At 43.8% G+C, this 16,144-nt stretch overlaps 1 protein-coding gene across 1 annotated transcript in view; it reads left to right on the forward strand.

Moving 5' to 3' along the window:
* Nucleotides 1-15,545, forward strand: part of LOC118407470 (soluble scavenger receptor cysteine-rich domain-containing protein SSC5D-like) — a 25,819-nt gene extending 10,274 nt beyond the window's left edge. The window contains exons 2-9 of the mRNA XM_035807945.1: nucleotides 3,389-3,584; nucleotides 3,887-4,207; nucleotides 4,354-4,671; nucleotides 4,869-5,183; nucleotides 5,512-5,829; nucleotides 6,048-6,155; nucleotides 6,519-6,735; nucleotides 15,224-15,545. Of these exons, the coding sequence (XP_035663838.1) occupies nucleotides 3,389-3,584; nucleotides 3,887-4,207; nucleotides 4,354-4,671; nucleotides 4,869-5,183; nucleotides 5,512-5,829; nucleotides 6,048-6,155; nucleotides 6,519-6,735; nucleotides 15,224-15,545 (2,115 nt within the window). The remainder of the gene's footprint in view (nucleotides 1-3,388; nucleotides 3,585-3,886; nucleotides 4,208-4,353; nucleotides 4,672-4,868; nucleotides 5,184-5,511; nucleotides 5,830-6,047; nucleotides 6,156-6,518; nucleotides 6,736-15,223) is intronic.
* The last annotated feature ends 599 nt before the right edge of the window (nucleotides 15,546-16,144 follow it).

Below are 16,144 nucleotides of genomic sequence, written 5' to 3' on the forward strand. Positions count from 1 at the left end.
ATGCAGAGCGTGAATATGTTAGATGCAAGGGAAGCAAAAGATGTAAGGCCGTTCTTAGGGATGTTTTTAAGTGCAAGCAATATGCTTTTGATAAGAACCTCCGTTTTTATAAACGAAAGTATCAACGAGGACAGGCTTTGGAGCTTGAGGGTCTAAAAACTAATAATCCTCAAAGATTCTGGAATGAAGTAAATAAGCTGGGTCCAAAGAGAAGCACGAAAATCCCTATGAAAGTCTCAGATGAAACTGGAAATCTGATGGAAGAGGTAGATAAAGTTTTGGAAAAATGGGAAAAGGATTTCAGTAATTTATTTGCTGGCAATGATGGGGAGGGTAAGTTCGATGATGAATTTCTGCAAGAGATTTGTGATCTTAAACTTCGACTAGAAAGTGAGATGAATGAGGTCTCTTATAACCCTAATGAGTTCCTGAATGCACCAATCACTCTTGATGAGATTAAAGCAGCTGTGGAGAATGCTAAGACAGGAAAAGCATTGGGAGCAGATGAAATCTCGAATGAGATGCTAAAAGCGCCAGATATGCTGAATACTTTATATATGCTTGTACAAACCTGTTTTGAAAGTGGCCTCATTCCTTCTGTGTGGTACAAGTCCATTATTAAACCGATTCCGAAGTCAACAAAGAAAGATCCTACAGTCCCTTTGAATTACCGGGGAATAAGTCTAATGAGCACTGTGTACAAACTTTATTCTTGTGTACAGTCAAACCTGTATTAGGGGCCACCTCTACAGAGGGACCACCTGTCCATAGTGGCCACTTTTTGTCGGCCCCTTGGGTAGTTTATCTACAAGTTACCACCTCTATACAGAGACCACCTGTCTATAGTGGCCAAATTTGTCCGGTCCCTTGAGTGGCCGCTATAGACAGGTTTGACTGTACTAAACAATAGGCTAACACGGTACTTAGAATGTTCAAACCTCCTAGAAGACGAACAAAATGGTTTCCGTAGGGCCAGAGCGTGTATAGACCACATCTACACAGTCTGTACGGTGATCAGGGCCCGGATGGAGCAGGGGAAGTCAACCTTCTCCTGCTTCATTGACTTCCAAAAGGCTTTCGACTGGGTAAACAGAGACCTCTTAGCCTATAGACTAATACTGAACGGTGTTGATGGGAAATTTTATAAAGCTATAATGACTCTTTATAAGTCCCCTGTAGCTTGTGTACAAGTGAATGAGTATCAGACTCAGTGGTTTCCCACCCCCTTGGAGGTAAACAAGGGATGTTCTGTCACCAACCCTATTTGCTATGTATGTGAATGATCTTGCTCAAAAAGTCAAAGAATCGGGGCTGGGTGTCAGACTTGATGATATGACTTTAAGCTTGTTGTTGTATGCAGATGACATCATCATTGTAGCAGAGAATGAAAATGAATTGCAAGAGATGTTAAACATTGTTGCTGAATGGTGCTCTAAGTGGAGACTGATGATAAACCAAGGAAAAACACAAATCATGCACTTTAGGAAAAAGGGAGCAAGAAGGACTTCTTACGAATTCCGTTTTGGAGAGACGAAGCTTGATCTTGTGACTTCATACAAGTATTTAGGTCTCCACTTAGACGAGCACATGTCCTTTAACTCAGCCTCGAGTGTTCTTGCCGACTCTGCTGGAAGAGCCCTAGGCGGTATTCTGGGTAAAGTTAAGGCTCTGAAAGAACTTGGTTACCACGCCTATACACAACTCTACGAGTCGTGTGTTTGCCCTATTCTTGACTATGCCGCAGGTGTCTGGGGATTTAAGAAATACGATAAGTGTTCTGTGGTCCAGAATAGGGCAATACGGTGTTTCTTAGGTGTACACAAATTTGCACCCGTCCTTGCCATAACAGGAGACATGGGTTGGATGCCATGTGAAATAAGAGGGAAAGGAGCAGTAATCTCCTTGTGGAATAGACTTATCAATATGTCTAATGACAGACTTACCAAAAAAGTCTTTATGTGGGATTTGCAAAACCATGGCCCCTGGAGCAGGGATGTACAGAGAATACTACGTAGTGTTGAGCAAGAACATATTTTCCTAAACAACCTAAGGGCTAACATAAAGCAAATAAAAGAGAAATTGTTTGATATGTACCAAGAAGATTGGGCTTCTGACATATGGTTAAAGCCCAAACTGAGAACCTATAGATTATTTAAGGATGCCTACTGTACAGAACATTATGTTAAAATGAACCTGTGTAAAAGCCAAAGATCCCTCTGTGCGCAGTTCCGAGCAGGGATATTACCATTGTACATTGAGACCGGACGGTATCAAGCAATACCTGAGGATAATAGAATCTGCACAATGTGTAGCCTGGGCGAGGTAGAAAATGAGGCACACTTTCTTTTTTACTGCCCGTTTTATGACGACTTGCGAGAAAGCATCTTCTGCAAAATGTTCGACAAATGTCCAGAAGTCATCTGGGAACGGGACGAATTCAGAATTAAGTGGTTGTTTGAAGAGGGGGTCTCCGAAATTTCGAACTTCTTGCACAAAGCTTGGAACAAAAGAAGAAGGCGATCATACACTTGAACTCACAACCTGTCCACTTATGTACAACTATTACTGTACTACATGTATTATGTTTTCCTTATTTTCTGTATAAACTCTGCTCTGTTTAGCTCTGCGAAACCCTTGTTTGATGGTTTTGATTAATGTGATTATGATTTGATATCTGGTTTGTTACCCGATTTGTATAATGGCTTCCGATTATGTTTCTGTCTACTATTATGTTTGTCCTTATCTTCTGTATAAACTCTGCTCTGTTTAGCTCTACGAAACCCTTGTTTGATGGTTTAATTTTGGTGATTATGATTTGATATCTGGTCTGTTACCCGATACCGATTATGTTCCTGACGTTCTTTTATGTTATAATATCCTCTGTTCAATTATGATTTGTATTGTATGTGTCTTATAAGCCCACGTGGGCTGGGCGTTCTAACGCATGACACGTTAATAAAATTCATTCATTCATTCATTCATTCATTCATTCATTCATTCATTCATTCATTCATTCATTCATTCATTCATTCATTCATATAGACAATTCCTCAAATCCTTCAACTCAAAAAGGTAACAAGCCCCCCTTTGGACACACTTCAGTGAGGTAATACCTCAAATTAGGTAAATTAGGCATTGATTTGTATGTTTTGCATGGGTGATTTCTGAAATAACACATTACTTATAAAACAGCTGCAAAACAGGCATCATCTCGAACATACGGGCTATCGACGAGTCAAAGTACGTACGAATGCAGCAAAAGGATCGTGAGATACAGCTGCAAGCAGCATAACAACCCAAACTATGGTACTCCGCCAGGGGGTGATTCTCCTTCCCTGAGTAATGACGTCATGTTTCCCACTTTCCATGTTTGTGTTCTTGTGAGTAGCTGGTACCGGAAGACGTCAGCACCACGCTGCCCAGTGACGCAGTGCCCACCGCTGTCACCCCAATAACTAGGATAACGTCACCTACCAAGCTTCAGCCCACCACCCGAAACACCAAAAGTCCAGCAGCTGAGAATATAACAACAACCCAACCCGGTACCCCCCATCCTGCCACAGAGCCCACGGGTTCCGTAATTGGTGAGGAATCTACAGTCTCTAAGGATTAGCACATCTAGTGACATGTATTGCTTTCTTTTCTTTGTAAGAGATTTGTAATGAATCTTTTAATTGCTCAATGTACATCTCTCGTGACGACATTCTATATACTTGCCCATCTGTCAGTACATCCAGCTATCTGTCGATCTCTTCTTTCTCACTCTCTCTCTCTCTCTCTTTCTCTCTCTCTCTGTCTTTTTGTCTCTCTCTCTTTCTCTCTCTCTGTGTCTTTTTGTCTCTCTCTCTCGATGATGATGATGATGATTCTTAAGTGTCATTTCTAGGAATGCAACTTCAAGTCCGTCTTGTTGGTGGGTCTACTCTACTTGAAGGCCGGGTGGAGGTCCGGAACGGTACCGGCCAATGGGGCTCCGTCTGTGATGACAACTTTGACCTGCAGGACGCTCATGTTGTCTGCAGACAGCTCGGCTTCGGGGCGGCCCTGGAGGTGAAACTGGCGGGTCATTTTGGGGAAGGTTCGGGGAACGTCTGGCTGGACGAGGTGTCCTGCAGGGGCAACGAGACGGACCTTGGAGACTGTCCTGCTGACTCCTGGGGACGGAGTGACTGTTCACACAAGGAGGACGCTGGAGTCGTCTGTGCAGGTATGGGTGGCTAAGATATTGGGGATGATGGGAACTCTTGGGTGATACCTGCAAAGCATTTTTGTCAAATTAAGGACTTTTGCTGTAAGAAAAGCTATGCACATTGCCCCAAACGGAAACTACAACATGTTTTGATGTGCCCAAAGGAGACGCAGCTCTCCGGCTGGTTGGCGGTCCGGTTCCCTGGAAAGGACGGCTGCAAATCCGGCCGTGGGGAGCGTTAGAGTGGGGTGCCGTGTGCAACACCAGCTGGACCGAGGCTGAGGCCGGGTTCGTGTGCAGACAGATGGGTTATACCGGCGGGGTGACGTCATCTGGGCAGGCAGACATCGGAGAAGGGTCGGAGAACATCTGGCTGGGTGACGTCACCTGCAGCGGAGACGAGACCAACATCCTGTCCTGTGGCTTCAGCTGGGAACCTTCTTACTGTGATCATAGCCAGGATGTACAGATCATCTGTACAGGTTAGAGACACATACATACATTAGTTCGCGTCATTAAATAGGTCAGCCATATAAAAATTATATGATCTAGAAAATAAGGCTAGACATGTTTAGGTTATGTCGAGCAGGTGAATAGAAAATTCGGTGTCAATATTTATTCACAACAGGTGAAGGGGAAAGTTGATGATTTATCGGTAGTTGTGTTGGCACATATACAGGTGGTGTGTCAGTCCGCTTTACTGGCAGCCAAAGTCCGTTACAAGGCCGAGTGGAGGTTCGGACTCGCCATGGCGACTGGGGGACGGTCTGTGATGACGGGTTTGACGACAGGGACGCCCAGGTGGTCTGTAGACAGCTCGGGTATCGGGGTGGAGTCGCCACGGCAGGAGGAGACTTCGGAGAAGGGACAGGAAACATCTGGCTCAGAAACCTGAACTGCTTCGGCAACGAGTCATCTCTAGAGGGCTGTCCGATCCAGAATAGCAACAGCCGGGACTGTGTCCACGGGCAAGATGTCGGGGTGGTCTGCAGAGGTTTGTGTTGGTTTTGTGTGACATGACAATACTCTTCGCTTTTTATACTAAAAGAAACAACTATGACTTACTTTAAATCTGTCTTTTTCCCAAACAAGAAAAATACCAGAAGTATAGTATTGCACTTAGATACCCAAGCCAACGATAGGTTCTGATGATTGTATGGAGTATTGGAGCTCGATATTGTGTTACCAGGCTAGTCCTGGGGGTAATTTTCTAGTTTAAATCAGGGATAACACCCGATGTTTTGAAAACTTTCATTATAGATAATTTCAAAATGTTATTGACGAACAAAGATGTGATAATCACGTTTTGAAATCTGCTTCAGGTGACGCGTCTGTCCGGCTTACCGGAGGTCAGGATTCATTAGAAGGCCGAGTGGAGGTCCAGCCCGAAAATGGAGACTGGGGAACGGTCTGTGATGACGGGTTTGACGACAGAGACGCCCAGGTGGTCTGTAGACAGCTCGGGTACTACACTGGGTCCGCCAGGGTGGGAGGAGTTTTTCCTGAAGGGACAGGAAACATCTGGCTGGACAATCTCAACTGCGCGGGGAACGAGTCTTCTGTAGCGGACTGTGAGATCAACAGGTGGGGAGACCACGACTGTACCCACAAGGAAGACGCAGGAGTCGTCTGTGTACCAGGTATGATACTTGTATCTGTTGTTTTCTAACCTGTTATTCAAATTTGTTGATACAGGAATTGAAAACAAGATTCTTTTTTCTCCTTGTCCAGAGGAAGACTGTGCTGGGTAGCGATGTAACAGGTATGATACGCGTATCTGTTGTCCCTAAGCTTTTATTCGATATTGTTGATATTGGAATTGAAACAAGATTATCTTCTTATTATTGCCGTTTTCCAGAGGAAGACTGTGCCGAGTACTATTCATCAGGAGTGAGAACAAGTGGAGTGTACAGAATCGGCCTCCTCCCCGCTGATGTGGAGGCGTACTGTGACATGGAAACCGTAGGTACGGATTACCAAACACACTGGTCTGTTATGTTTTAGCAAAACATGACGGCCTGTAGTTACGTTATGCTGTGTTTGTTAGGAGGCAAGTTCGCGTTTTATGTATGTATGTGTGTGTAAGATGGATTAAATAATATGTGTTTATCTTTGTGTATGTCTAACGTTATGTGTGCATGTGTATGTGTGAGTGTGTGTGTGTGTGTGTGTGTGTGTGTGTGTGTGTATGTGCGCGCGCGCGCACGCGTGCGTGTGTGTGTTTATGTGTGTGAGAAAAATTACCGTCTCTGTTGAATATGATCCTAAAGTTTAAAATTGATTTTTTTAAGGCAGCATTTTTTGTTCATATTATATATCTTACACACAGGCGGCGGTTGGACCGTTATCCAGCGGCGGCAGGACGGGTCGGTTCCCTTCAACCGGACCTGGGAGGAGTACAAACTGGGCTTTGGGAACAAGAACGGGGAGTACTGGCTGGGGAACGAGAACATCCACCTCCTGACCAATCAGAAGAATTATCGCCTCAGGATTGACCTTTTAGACTGGCAAGGGGAGTCACGCTACGCAGAGTACAGCACCTTCAGGTGAGTAAAATATCTTAAAGTGAGTCAAACACCTTCAGATGAGCAAAACACCTTTAGGTAAGTAAAACACCTTCAGGTAAGTAAAACACCTTCAGGTGAGTAAAACACCTTCAGGTGAGTAAAACATCTTAAGGTGAGTAAAGCACTTTTAGCTAAGTGAAACAGTTCATTAAAAACCTTAGGATGAGTAAACACTTTCAAGTGAATAAAACACCTTTAGGTAAGTAAACACTTCAGATGAGCAAATCATTTTCAGGTGAGTAAAACACAGTTGATTAAAAAAAGCTTTAAGTGAGTAAAACACTTTCAGGTGATTAAAATACTAATGGGTGAGTTAAACAGCATCGTGTGAGTAAAACGGCTTCAGGTGAGTAGAACAAATTCAGGTGAGTAAAACACATTATGGTGAGGAACAGACTTTAGATGAGAAAAAAAATTAGTGAGAAAAAACCTTAAGATGAGTAAAACGCCTTTAGACACGCAAATACTGGACCACACACACTCTCACACATGCGTGCAAACACACGTTGTGTTTATGAGTGTATAAGCTTAAGTGTGTTAATATATATATATATATGAATGTGTAAGTGTTCGTTTATTTATGTTTTAGGACACATTTGTAAACATAAATAAAGGAACACTTACACATAAACATAAATAAACGAACACTTACACTTACATATATATATATATATATATATATATATATGAATACAGACGCATAACAAACACACACACAATATATACATTTATATTTATATATATATGAATGTGTAAGTGTTCGTTTATTTATGTTTACAAATGTGTGTGTGATAGCATACGTGTGTCTGTATGGAACGCTTTCTATGTATGTATGTATGTATGTATGTACGTATGTATGTATGAACATGTATGTATGTATGTATTAACATGCTTGAGTGTGTATGAAGGTGCAGCCTCAATCAATAACAGCGTGATTACTATACGTTGAATCAAATTATATTTGTAGTTTTTTATTACATAAATTGATGATCATGAAAATCTTTATCGTTCATTAAGTCTAGCTGGTTTGATATTTCCACCCAGGGTGTCCGGTGAGTCGGACGGGTACCGGCTGCATATTTCCGGGTATTCAGGCACCGCGGGAGACTCCATGACTGGTGGCCACTCCCTCAACGGGCGGAGGTTCTCCACTGTGGACAGGGACAATGATGACTGGAGCAGCGGCCATTGTTCTCAGCAGTACGGACAGGCCGGCTGGTGGTTTTGGGACTGCAGCCACTCCTTCCTCAACGGCCGTTACCTGGGCAACTGTGGGAACTCCTGTCCATCTTATCAAGGTGTGGTGTGGTACCGGTGGAGAGGCTGGACTTACTCCCTGAAGTCTGTGTCTATGAAGATCAGGCCATAAACAACGTGCCTCTAACATTACCCGCGTGAGATCTGTTGGCATTTTCAATGAAATGATTCAACACCAATAAATAGAAAATAAACCCTGTTATAATACTTATCTGCTTATCTAACAATCCTGATGATTCACAGAAAATTTAACCATTTAATCGTGCATACATAGTACATGTATTTATCCTTTGCTGCAAGTTTTTGTATGATTCTTTCTGAGTATGATTTTTACTTTAATTTCGTGTTTGCTATTCTATTTCGTCGGTGGGTTGTAGCGTGTTGATTGTTGCTGCTTACAGAATATCGAGCAAAGTAGAAAGTAGAGCAAAATTAATCACGAACCAGATCCACGGTGCGTAATGTATAGTATCAAACTTCCCGTTTGACTCCCTTGGCCGGCTACACTCCTTGGACAGCTTTGGTACTATCTTATGGCACCGTAGGATCTGCCTTGAGATTAGAGCAAAATCTCAGTTCAGTTCAGTTCATCCTCGGAGATCTCAAAATCTAACGAAACTTACATAAAAGAAATAAGTACATGAAAATACTTATTTTCACTACAGTAATCGGAAGACATTTACCAATTCAGTACAAAGAGTGGAAGTAAATTCGTTTTAATGTGATATAAAATGATCAATGGTTTTAATTGCAAATTCATGCCCATGGGGCTAATTGCAAGTGAACATAATCAAATACATGAAGTGATTGAAAACAGGTAAATGATCTAAACTCTAACATACAAAGATTAACTGATTGTATGTGCATACAGAATATCGAGTACGATTCTAAAACCTACATTACTATTGCGGGGTTTGACTTATCTAATGATGTAACATTTATCGTCAAGGGTTAGATTACAACTATATAGCTTCTAATTTGATTTTATATTTGATGTCTCTTTTACAATGTATTATGCTATGGTCTTTTTTATCACAACGTCTTGGCTACTTGTGTCATTAAAATGTTTGTTTTTTCGGAATGTTGAAATGCGATTTTCCCTGTAATTCTAACATGTTGTGATTAGGAAGTCTTAGTAAAATCTTACATGATGGGAAGGAAAGCTGCAATAACCATGATTTTTGAGGCTGATAACGTTTACAAAATCACTAGCGTTTAGATCAACAGTCGGGGCAGTATAACTTTGACCAGGGTAATTGATGAGGGTAATTAGGTTTTGATAAACTTTGACCTATGACCTTTCCAGTCATAGCGCACTACAATCAGACGACCGACTGTCGATACATATAACCTACTGGAACCTACTATATTAGATAACTCCATTCTTTGTTTTCAAAACAAAGCAAAGAGGGCTCCCGGTAGTGTCTTTGTGGTTGTATCTTTGTTACCTTTCTGACCTTATAAGGTAAGAAATCCCATAACGTTTTCATCGACAGTCGGTGCAGTGTTATTTTGATCTGGGTAATCAGGACCCAATGTAAGTTGACCCTATGACCTCCCAATTTCGTTCGGCGTGTCCTGGTTACCCCAAATCCGGAGCACCATACGGCCGACTGTCGATCTATGACCTAATGGACTTTCCTGTATTAGATAACTCCGTTCTTTCTAACTTAAACTAAGAAGATAGCTTAATGCAGCATCTTTGTGCTTTACATATTTGATATAGTTACTTTCGGGCAGTGTAACTGTGTATATAAACGAGTTTGCTAAGAGCGTTTGTTGCAGTTCTTTAGCCGGCCGTAGGGTGTCTCTTTTGAGCCGTGCTGACGGAGGGTACACGTCACCTTATACTTAAGAGCCATTATACGGCAAATTACTTGGTAAAGTCCGTGGATTTTGGTACACAAGTGCTCATCAGTAGATATTCTGTGCATTTTTTTTTACTTTTAGTGACCCCCTTGACCGAATACAAGCCGAAACCGGCACCGTGTAGGGAGCGTGATCTCCTCGGGGGTAGCGACAGGGTCTCCCGCAGGAATTCACGCTTGGCGACCTGATGGCAAGAATGGTTCGCTTTGTCCGTTACAAAAGTACCAAATGGTCTAAAGACCTTTCTATCGAAATCAATGGAGATATAGTTTCTTCTAGAAAACTACGTAAGGAGTTTGAAGAACCACCGGTACGTGGCAGAATTGTTTTCGGGTGAATGTGTACCTTCCCCCTCCGGCCAATGTCAGACGACCCGGTCGGGTCCCCGTTGTGTAATAACTGAGAGGTTTCTCGTTGACTAGCTTAGTTTATAACATAAAGAAACTTGAAGTAATTGAAACAAGTATAGATATATTATTGGATGTGAGCCGTAGGTTACAATGCTAAGTACTTTACCCCCCTCCCCTCCTTAAACCCATAGGGCCTCAGCCCATCGTAAGACACACCTGTGCTGGAGGTGAGCCAAACGTCCGTCAGGTCGGTCAGGATCAGGTGTGACGTAGTATCTTGGCTCAGATACTTACCAAGATTTTCATTGTACACGTGTAGTAAAACTTAGCAATCTTCCTTCTTAAGGCATCAAGGCAAGAGTCAGAAAAAAATGTTTATGATGATAAAAATGAATACCACCAAAGTTGACCTTGTTTGAATGTGTGGATAACTTTTCACCCCCAGCCTTCCCCGCCCTTCCCCAGTTGAAACTTGAAAATCAAGTTATGACGCAGGTGTTTTAATGATAACAAGATGGCGAGTGTCGTACTGCTCGCTGTCTTCCTCCTGTTCGGCAGTTTCCCTGCCCGAGCCCAGGACACCAGAACCGACCAGGCTGGGTCCGTCCTGCGGGAGTATGTAGACAAGGGCTACTGTACCTACACCTATGTGGTTCCGCCTGGGTCCCGTACGGAGGGCTGTGCACCACCGGGCCTCCAGCGGCAGCTCGCCGAGACCAAGGAGGAAACGGACCGCCTGAAAAATCAGGTGGATCGCCTGTCGTCGCTGGTGAACACACTGCTGTCAACGGTGGGCAGTTTGTCTGCTGAGCTGTCGGGGGAGAAAGTCAGGAGTGCACAGCTGGAACAGAACCTGACACGGGAACTACAAAAACAAGAAACCCGTCTCCAAAACCAGGGACAAGATATAGCACAGGGGATACAAGAACTAGAAACCCGTCTCCAAACCCTGGGACAAGATATAGCACAGGGGATACAAGAACAAGAAACCCGTCTCCAAACCCAGGTACAGAACATGACACAGCAGCTACAAGAACAAGAAACCCGTCTCCAAACCCAGGTACAGAATCTGACTACAACCTTGTGCGTACATGACATGAGCATTTTTTCTCGAATTCTTATAATGTGTGCGTAACGATCAGAAATACCCATCAGTAATAAACTAACTTGGTGTACAACAATAAAAATAATGCAAGGCTCAGAATCAGAACCAGACATTGTGTTTATCCTATCCTAAACATTTAAATATGCCTCGCGGCAGTTTGGTGGGGCTACTCGCGCGTCATCAGGACAGTGGGCACACGTCATGAAAACTAGTCTAACAACAACACAAGCCTTATTCTGTAAAGTTCAGCGTCGGTCACTTTCTGCTCGGTTCTCAGTGTGCCTAATGTTAGCTATAACGATTTCGTGTCCGCACCATAACGTTACATATCAGTATCCTTGTGAGAGGCTGGTACCGGGTAACGTCATCTCAGTGATAATAAAGATCTTAGTGTGATTCATTAAGTAATGACTTTGTGCCCCTACCTTGTGTAAGTGTACTTGTGAGCGGGCGGTACCGGATGGCGTCATCTCTACAACTGTAGCCACCCTGCCCAGAGAGCGGACGGCAACAACCCAGCCCAGTACCCCCCCTCCTGCCACAGAGTCCACGGGTCCTGTAACCGGTGAGGAATCTTTACACTGGCTCTATTGATTAGCACATGTAGTTATATGTACCTTTTGCTCTCAAGTTGTTTTGAAAAAATGGATTGTGAGATGATCTGTCTATGTATTGTACAAATGGAGAGCACAAGAGACTGTATTTATACCTTATGCTCTACATTTCAGAAAAATCAGATGATCAACATTGTATCTATGTTATATACCCCCCCCCCCCCTCTCTTTGATTATATATAAAGACAACGGTGTTAAAGAGTCGTCATTTTCAGGAATTCAAATCCGTCTTGTCGGCGGCTCTTCACCACTTGAAGGACGAGTGGAGGTCCGAAACGCTACCGGCCAATGGGGCTCCGTCTGTGATGACAACTTTGACCTGCAGGACGCTCATGTTGTCTGCAGACAGCTCGGCTTCGGGGCGGCCCTGGAGGTGAAACTGGCGGGTCATTTTGGGGAAGGTTCGGGGAACGTCTGGCTGGACGAGGTGTCCTGCAGGGGCAACGAGACGGACCTTGGAGACTGTCCTGCTGACTCCTGGGGACGGAGTGACTGTTCACACAAGGAGGACGCAGGAGTCGTCTGTGAAGGTAAAGGTAGTTTGTTCGCAGCTCAATTTCATTGACATTATGAAATTATATATCAACATCACAGCCTAAATCTGTAATTACACAGTATCTTATTGTATGAGTACTTTTTAATGTTTCATCTGTAACCCTCTTCCCAACTGCGTCAAAACAACGCGCACACGTATTCACCGTCCTTTAAACTGTACAATGTCGTTTATAACCATTTTTTTCTTTTGATAGTTTGTTTCTAGATAGTTTAGTCCATTGATAAGCGATGTCAATTTGCCAATCTGTTGTGCACTTAGAAAAATCAGGGGTTCGGCTTACTGGTGGTCACGTGCCCTGGGAAGGACGACTGGAGGTCCGCCCTGGAGAGAAGTCGGAGTGGGGTGCCGTGTGCAACACCAGCTGGACCGAGGCTGGCGCTAGGGTCGTGTGCAGACAGATGGGTTATACCGGCGGGGTGACGCCATCTGGGCAGGCAGACATCGGAGAAGGGTCGGAGAACATCTGGCTGGGTGACGTCACCTGCAGCGGAGACGAGACCAACATCCTGTCCTGTGGCTTCAGCTGGGAACCTTCTTACTGTGATCATAGCCGGGATGTACACGTCACCTGTACAGGTTTGTTTCACCGACTTTAGTTTGCCGGAAACAGTTAAGTTCCAGATTATGCTGAAAGATTATCTCTTCATTTTCACGGCCGCGTGGCGCGTTGGTCACCCGATCCCTCGATCTCGGAAGTTAAGCAACGCGACGGTCCGGACAGTGCTTGGATGGGGGACCAACCAAGGACGTCCGGATTGCTGTAGCCTCACGAAGTTTCCACGAAATCGTCTTCCGGGAGGGACGTAAAACGGGGGTCCCGTGCTCGAGGAGGTGCCTCGACCACGTTAAACAGCCTCATTACTCATACTGGGTACCTACTGGCTGGCAAAATACACCAGATGATTATTATTATTATTCATTTGATTATAAGCAATACGACGTGATGTACCAAACAAGTACCAAAAAAGTAATCAGAATGAGTGAAAAAGTCAGTGACTATGACTCAGATTCACATTAATAGAAAAATATCATAAAGAGTTGTCATCTATCTGACGATTTAGTAACACCGGTGTGATAATCAGGTTTTAAAATCTGCTGCAGGTGACGTGTCTGTTCGGCTTATCGGAGGTCAGAATTCATCACAAGGCCGAGTGGAGGTCCGGTCCGGTGAGTTAGACTGGGGGACGGTCTGTGATGACGGGTTTGACGACAGGGACGCCCAGGTGGTCTGTAGACATCTCGGGTACATCACCGGGTTCGCCAGGGTGGGAGGAGTTTTTCCTGAAGGGACAGGAAACATCTGGCTGGACAATCTCAACTGCACGGGGAACGAGTCTTCTGTAGCGGACTGTGAGATCAACAGGTGGGGAGACCACGACTGTACCCACAAGGAAGACGCAGGAGTCGTCTGCGGCGGTGCTGCAGGTATGATGCATGTATCTACATCTGTTGTTTGTTACCTTTTAAGATATAGTTCGCATTGAACTTAAACCTAATTTATTCTGCTCTTTCCAGAGGACGACTGTGCTGAATATCATTCATCCGGATGGCCAACAAGTGGACTCTACCCAATCGGCCTCCTCCCGGCTGATGTGGTGGCGTACTGTGACATGGATACCGCAGGTTCAGGTTTTTGCTTTTTTGGTTTTTATTTTACACATATGTGTGTCTGCGCGTTGTCTGTTTGGGTGTTTGTATATGTGTTTGGGTGTATGTTTGTGTGTGTGTGCGAGTGTGTGTGTGTGTATGTATGTATGTGTGTATGTGTGTGCGTGTATGTCAATTTTCCCTGTCACTAAAAATAGCTTGCAACTATTTTCTTTTTCTTTACCTTACTTTCTCCCCACAGAAGGCGGTTGGACTGTGATCCAGCGGCGGCAGGACGGGTCGGTTCCCTTCAACCGGACCTGGGAGGAGTACAAACTGGGCTTTGGGAACAAGAACGGGGAGTACTGGCTGGGGAACGAGAACATCCACCTCCTGACCAATCAGAAGAACTATCGCCTACGGATTGACCTCGTGGACTGGAACTACGAATCAACTTTCACAGAATACAGCACCTTCAGGTGAGTAAAACACCTTCAGGTGAGTAAAACACCTTCAGGTGAGTAAAACACCTTCAGGTGAGTAAAACACCTTCAGGTGAGTAAGACACCTTCAGGGGAGTAAGACACCTTCAGGGGAGTAAGACACCTTCAGGGGAGTAAGACACCTTCAGGGGAGTAAGACACCTTCAGGGGAGTAAGACACCTTCAGGGGAGTAAGACACCTTCAGGGGAGTAAGACACCTTCAGGGGAGTAAACCATTAGGTGAGCAGAACACCTTCGGGTGATAAAACATCTTCAGCTGAGTAAAACATCTTTAGGCGAGTAAAATACCTTCAGATGAGTAAAAAATCTTAAGTTACTGTTTATCAAGTGCATGCATACGTTTATAATTGAACATTTCAAGTGTTTCTAGCTATTGAAACATTGCTATGTATTGCCTATAACATCTGCAGTACTTTTTGGTCTCGTTTGTACTTCGTGAGTATGACCATGTGGTCACAATTAATGTTAACTTAATTATCATTCGTCGAATCAAATTGTTTTTGCAATTGTTTATACATCATCATTGGCATCCGTCCGTCTTTAGAGACGATGGGTTTATCATATAATGAATGACAAAGACCTTCAGCGTACATGTAATTAGCCACACGGTGATATTCCCATCCAGGGTGTCCGGTGAGTCGGACGGGTACCGGCTGCACATTTCCGGGTATTCAGGCACCGCGGGAGACTCCATGACAGGCAACCACGCCAACAACGGGCAGAGGTTCTCCACTGTGGACAGGGACAATGATGACTGGAGCCGCCATTGTTCCCAGGAGCGCGGACAGGCCGGCTGGTGGTTTCTGGCCTGCAGCTACTCCTTCCTCAACGGCCGTTACCTGGGCAACTGTGGGAGCTCCTGTCCGTACGCGCAAGGTGTGGTGTGGTACCACTGGAGAGGCTTCACCTACTCCCTGAAGTCTGTGTCTATGAAAATCAGGCCATAAACAACATACTTAAGTACTACCCTTGTAAACTCTGTTTGCGTTTTCAATGAATTTATAAATCAACAAAATTAGCAAATAGACCCTGTTACAACACTGATTATATCTGGTTATATCCACCTTCCGTCATAATAACAATCGCCCGTGGTTTAGAGATAAAATCTTGTTCTGTTCACGATTCAGTCTTGCAAGAATCATTTTCTGCAGGAGTTTGTAAGATTTTTACGTTTTGTATTTTGTATTTCATATTTTAGCTCATCAATGGGTTAATAGAGGGTTAATGGAACAGAAAAGAGCAAAACCCAGAGAAAGAAATATATTAAGAACATTTTTACCACAGAAATCGGAAGACAACATTCACTAACACGATCGGTTCAATCTTGCAAGAATCATTTTCTGCAGGTGTTTGTAAGATCTTTACGTTTTGTATTTTCTGTTTTAGTTCATCGATGGTTTATACAAAAGAGTTACGTTGTGGCATGGAGCAAAATAAAAGCAAAATCTAAAGAAAGAAATACAAATATACATTTAGAATATTTCTACTACAATCGGATGATAACATTCACTATCTTAGAGAGATGTTTAATAAAAATTGTAATGGA

This window comes from Branchiostoma floridae, unplaced genomic scaffold (assembly GCF_000003815.2).
Source record: "Branchiostoma floridae strain S238N-H82 unplaced genomic scaffold, Bfl_VNyyK Sc7u5tJ_1353, whole genome shotgun sequence".
NCBI lineage: Eukaryota > Metazoa > Chordata > Leptocardii > Amphioxiformes > Branchiostomatidae > Branchiostoma > Branchiostoma floridae.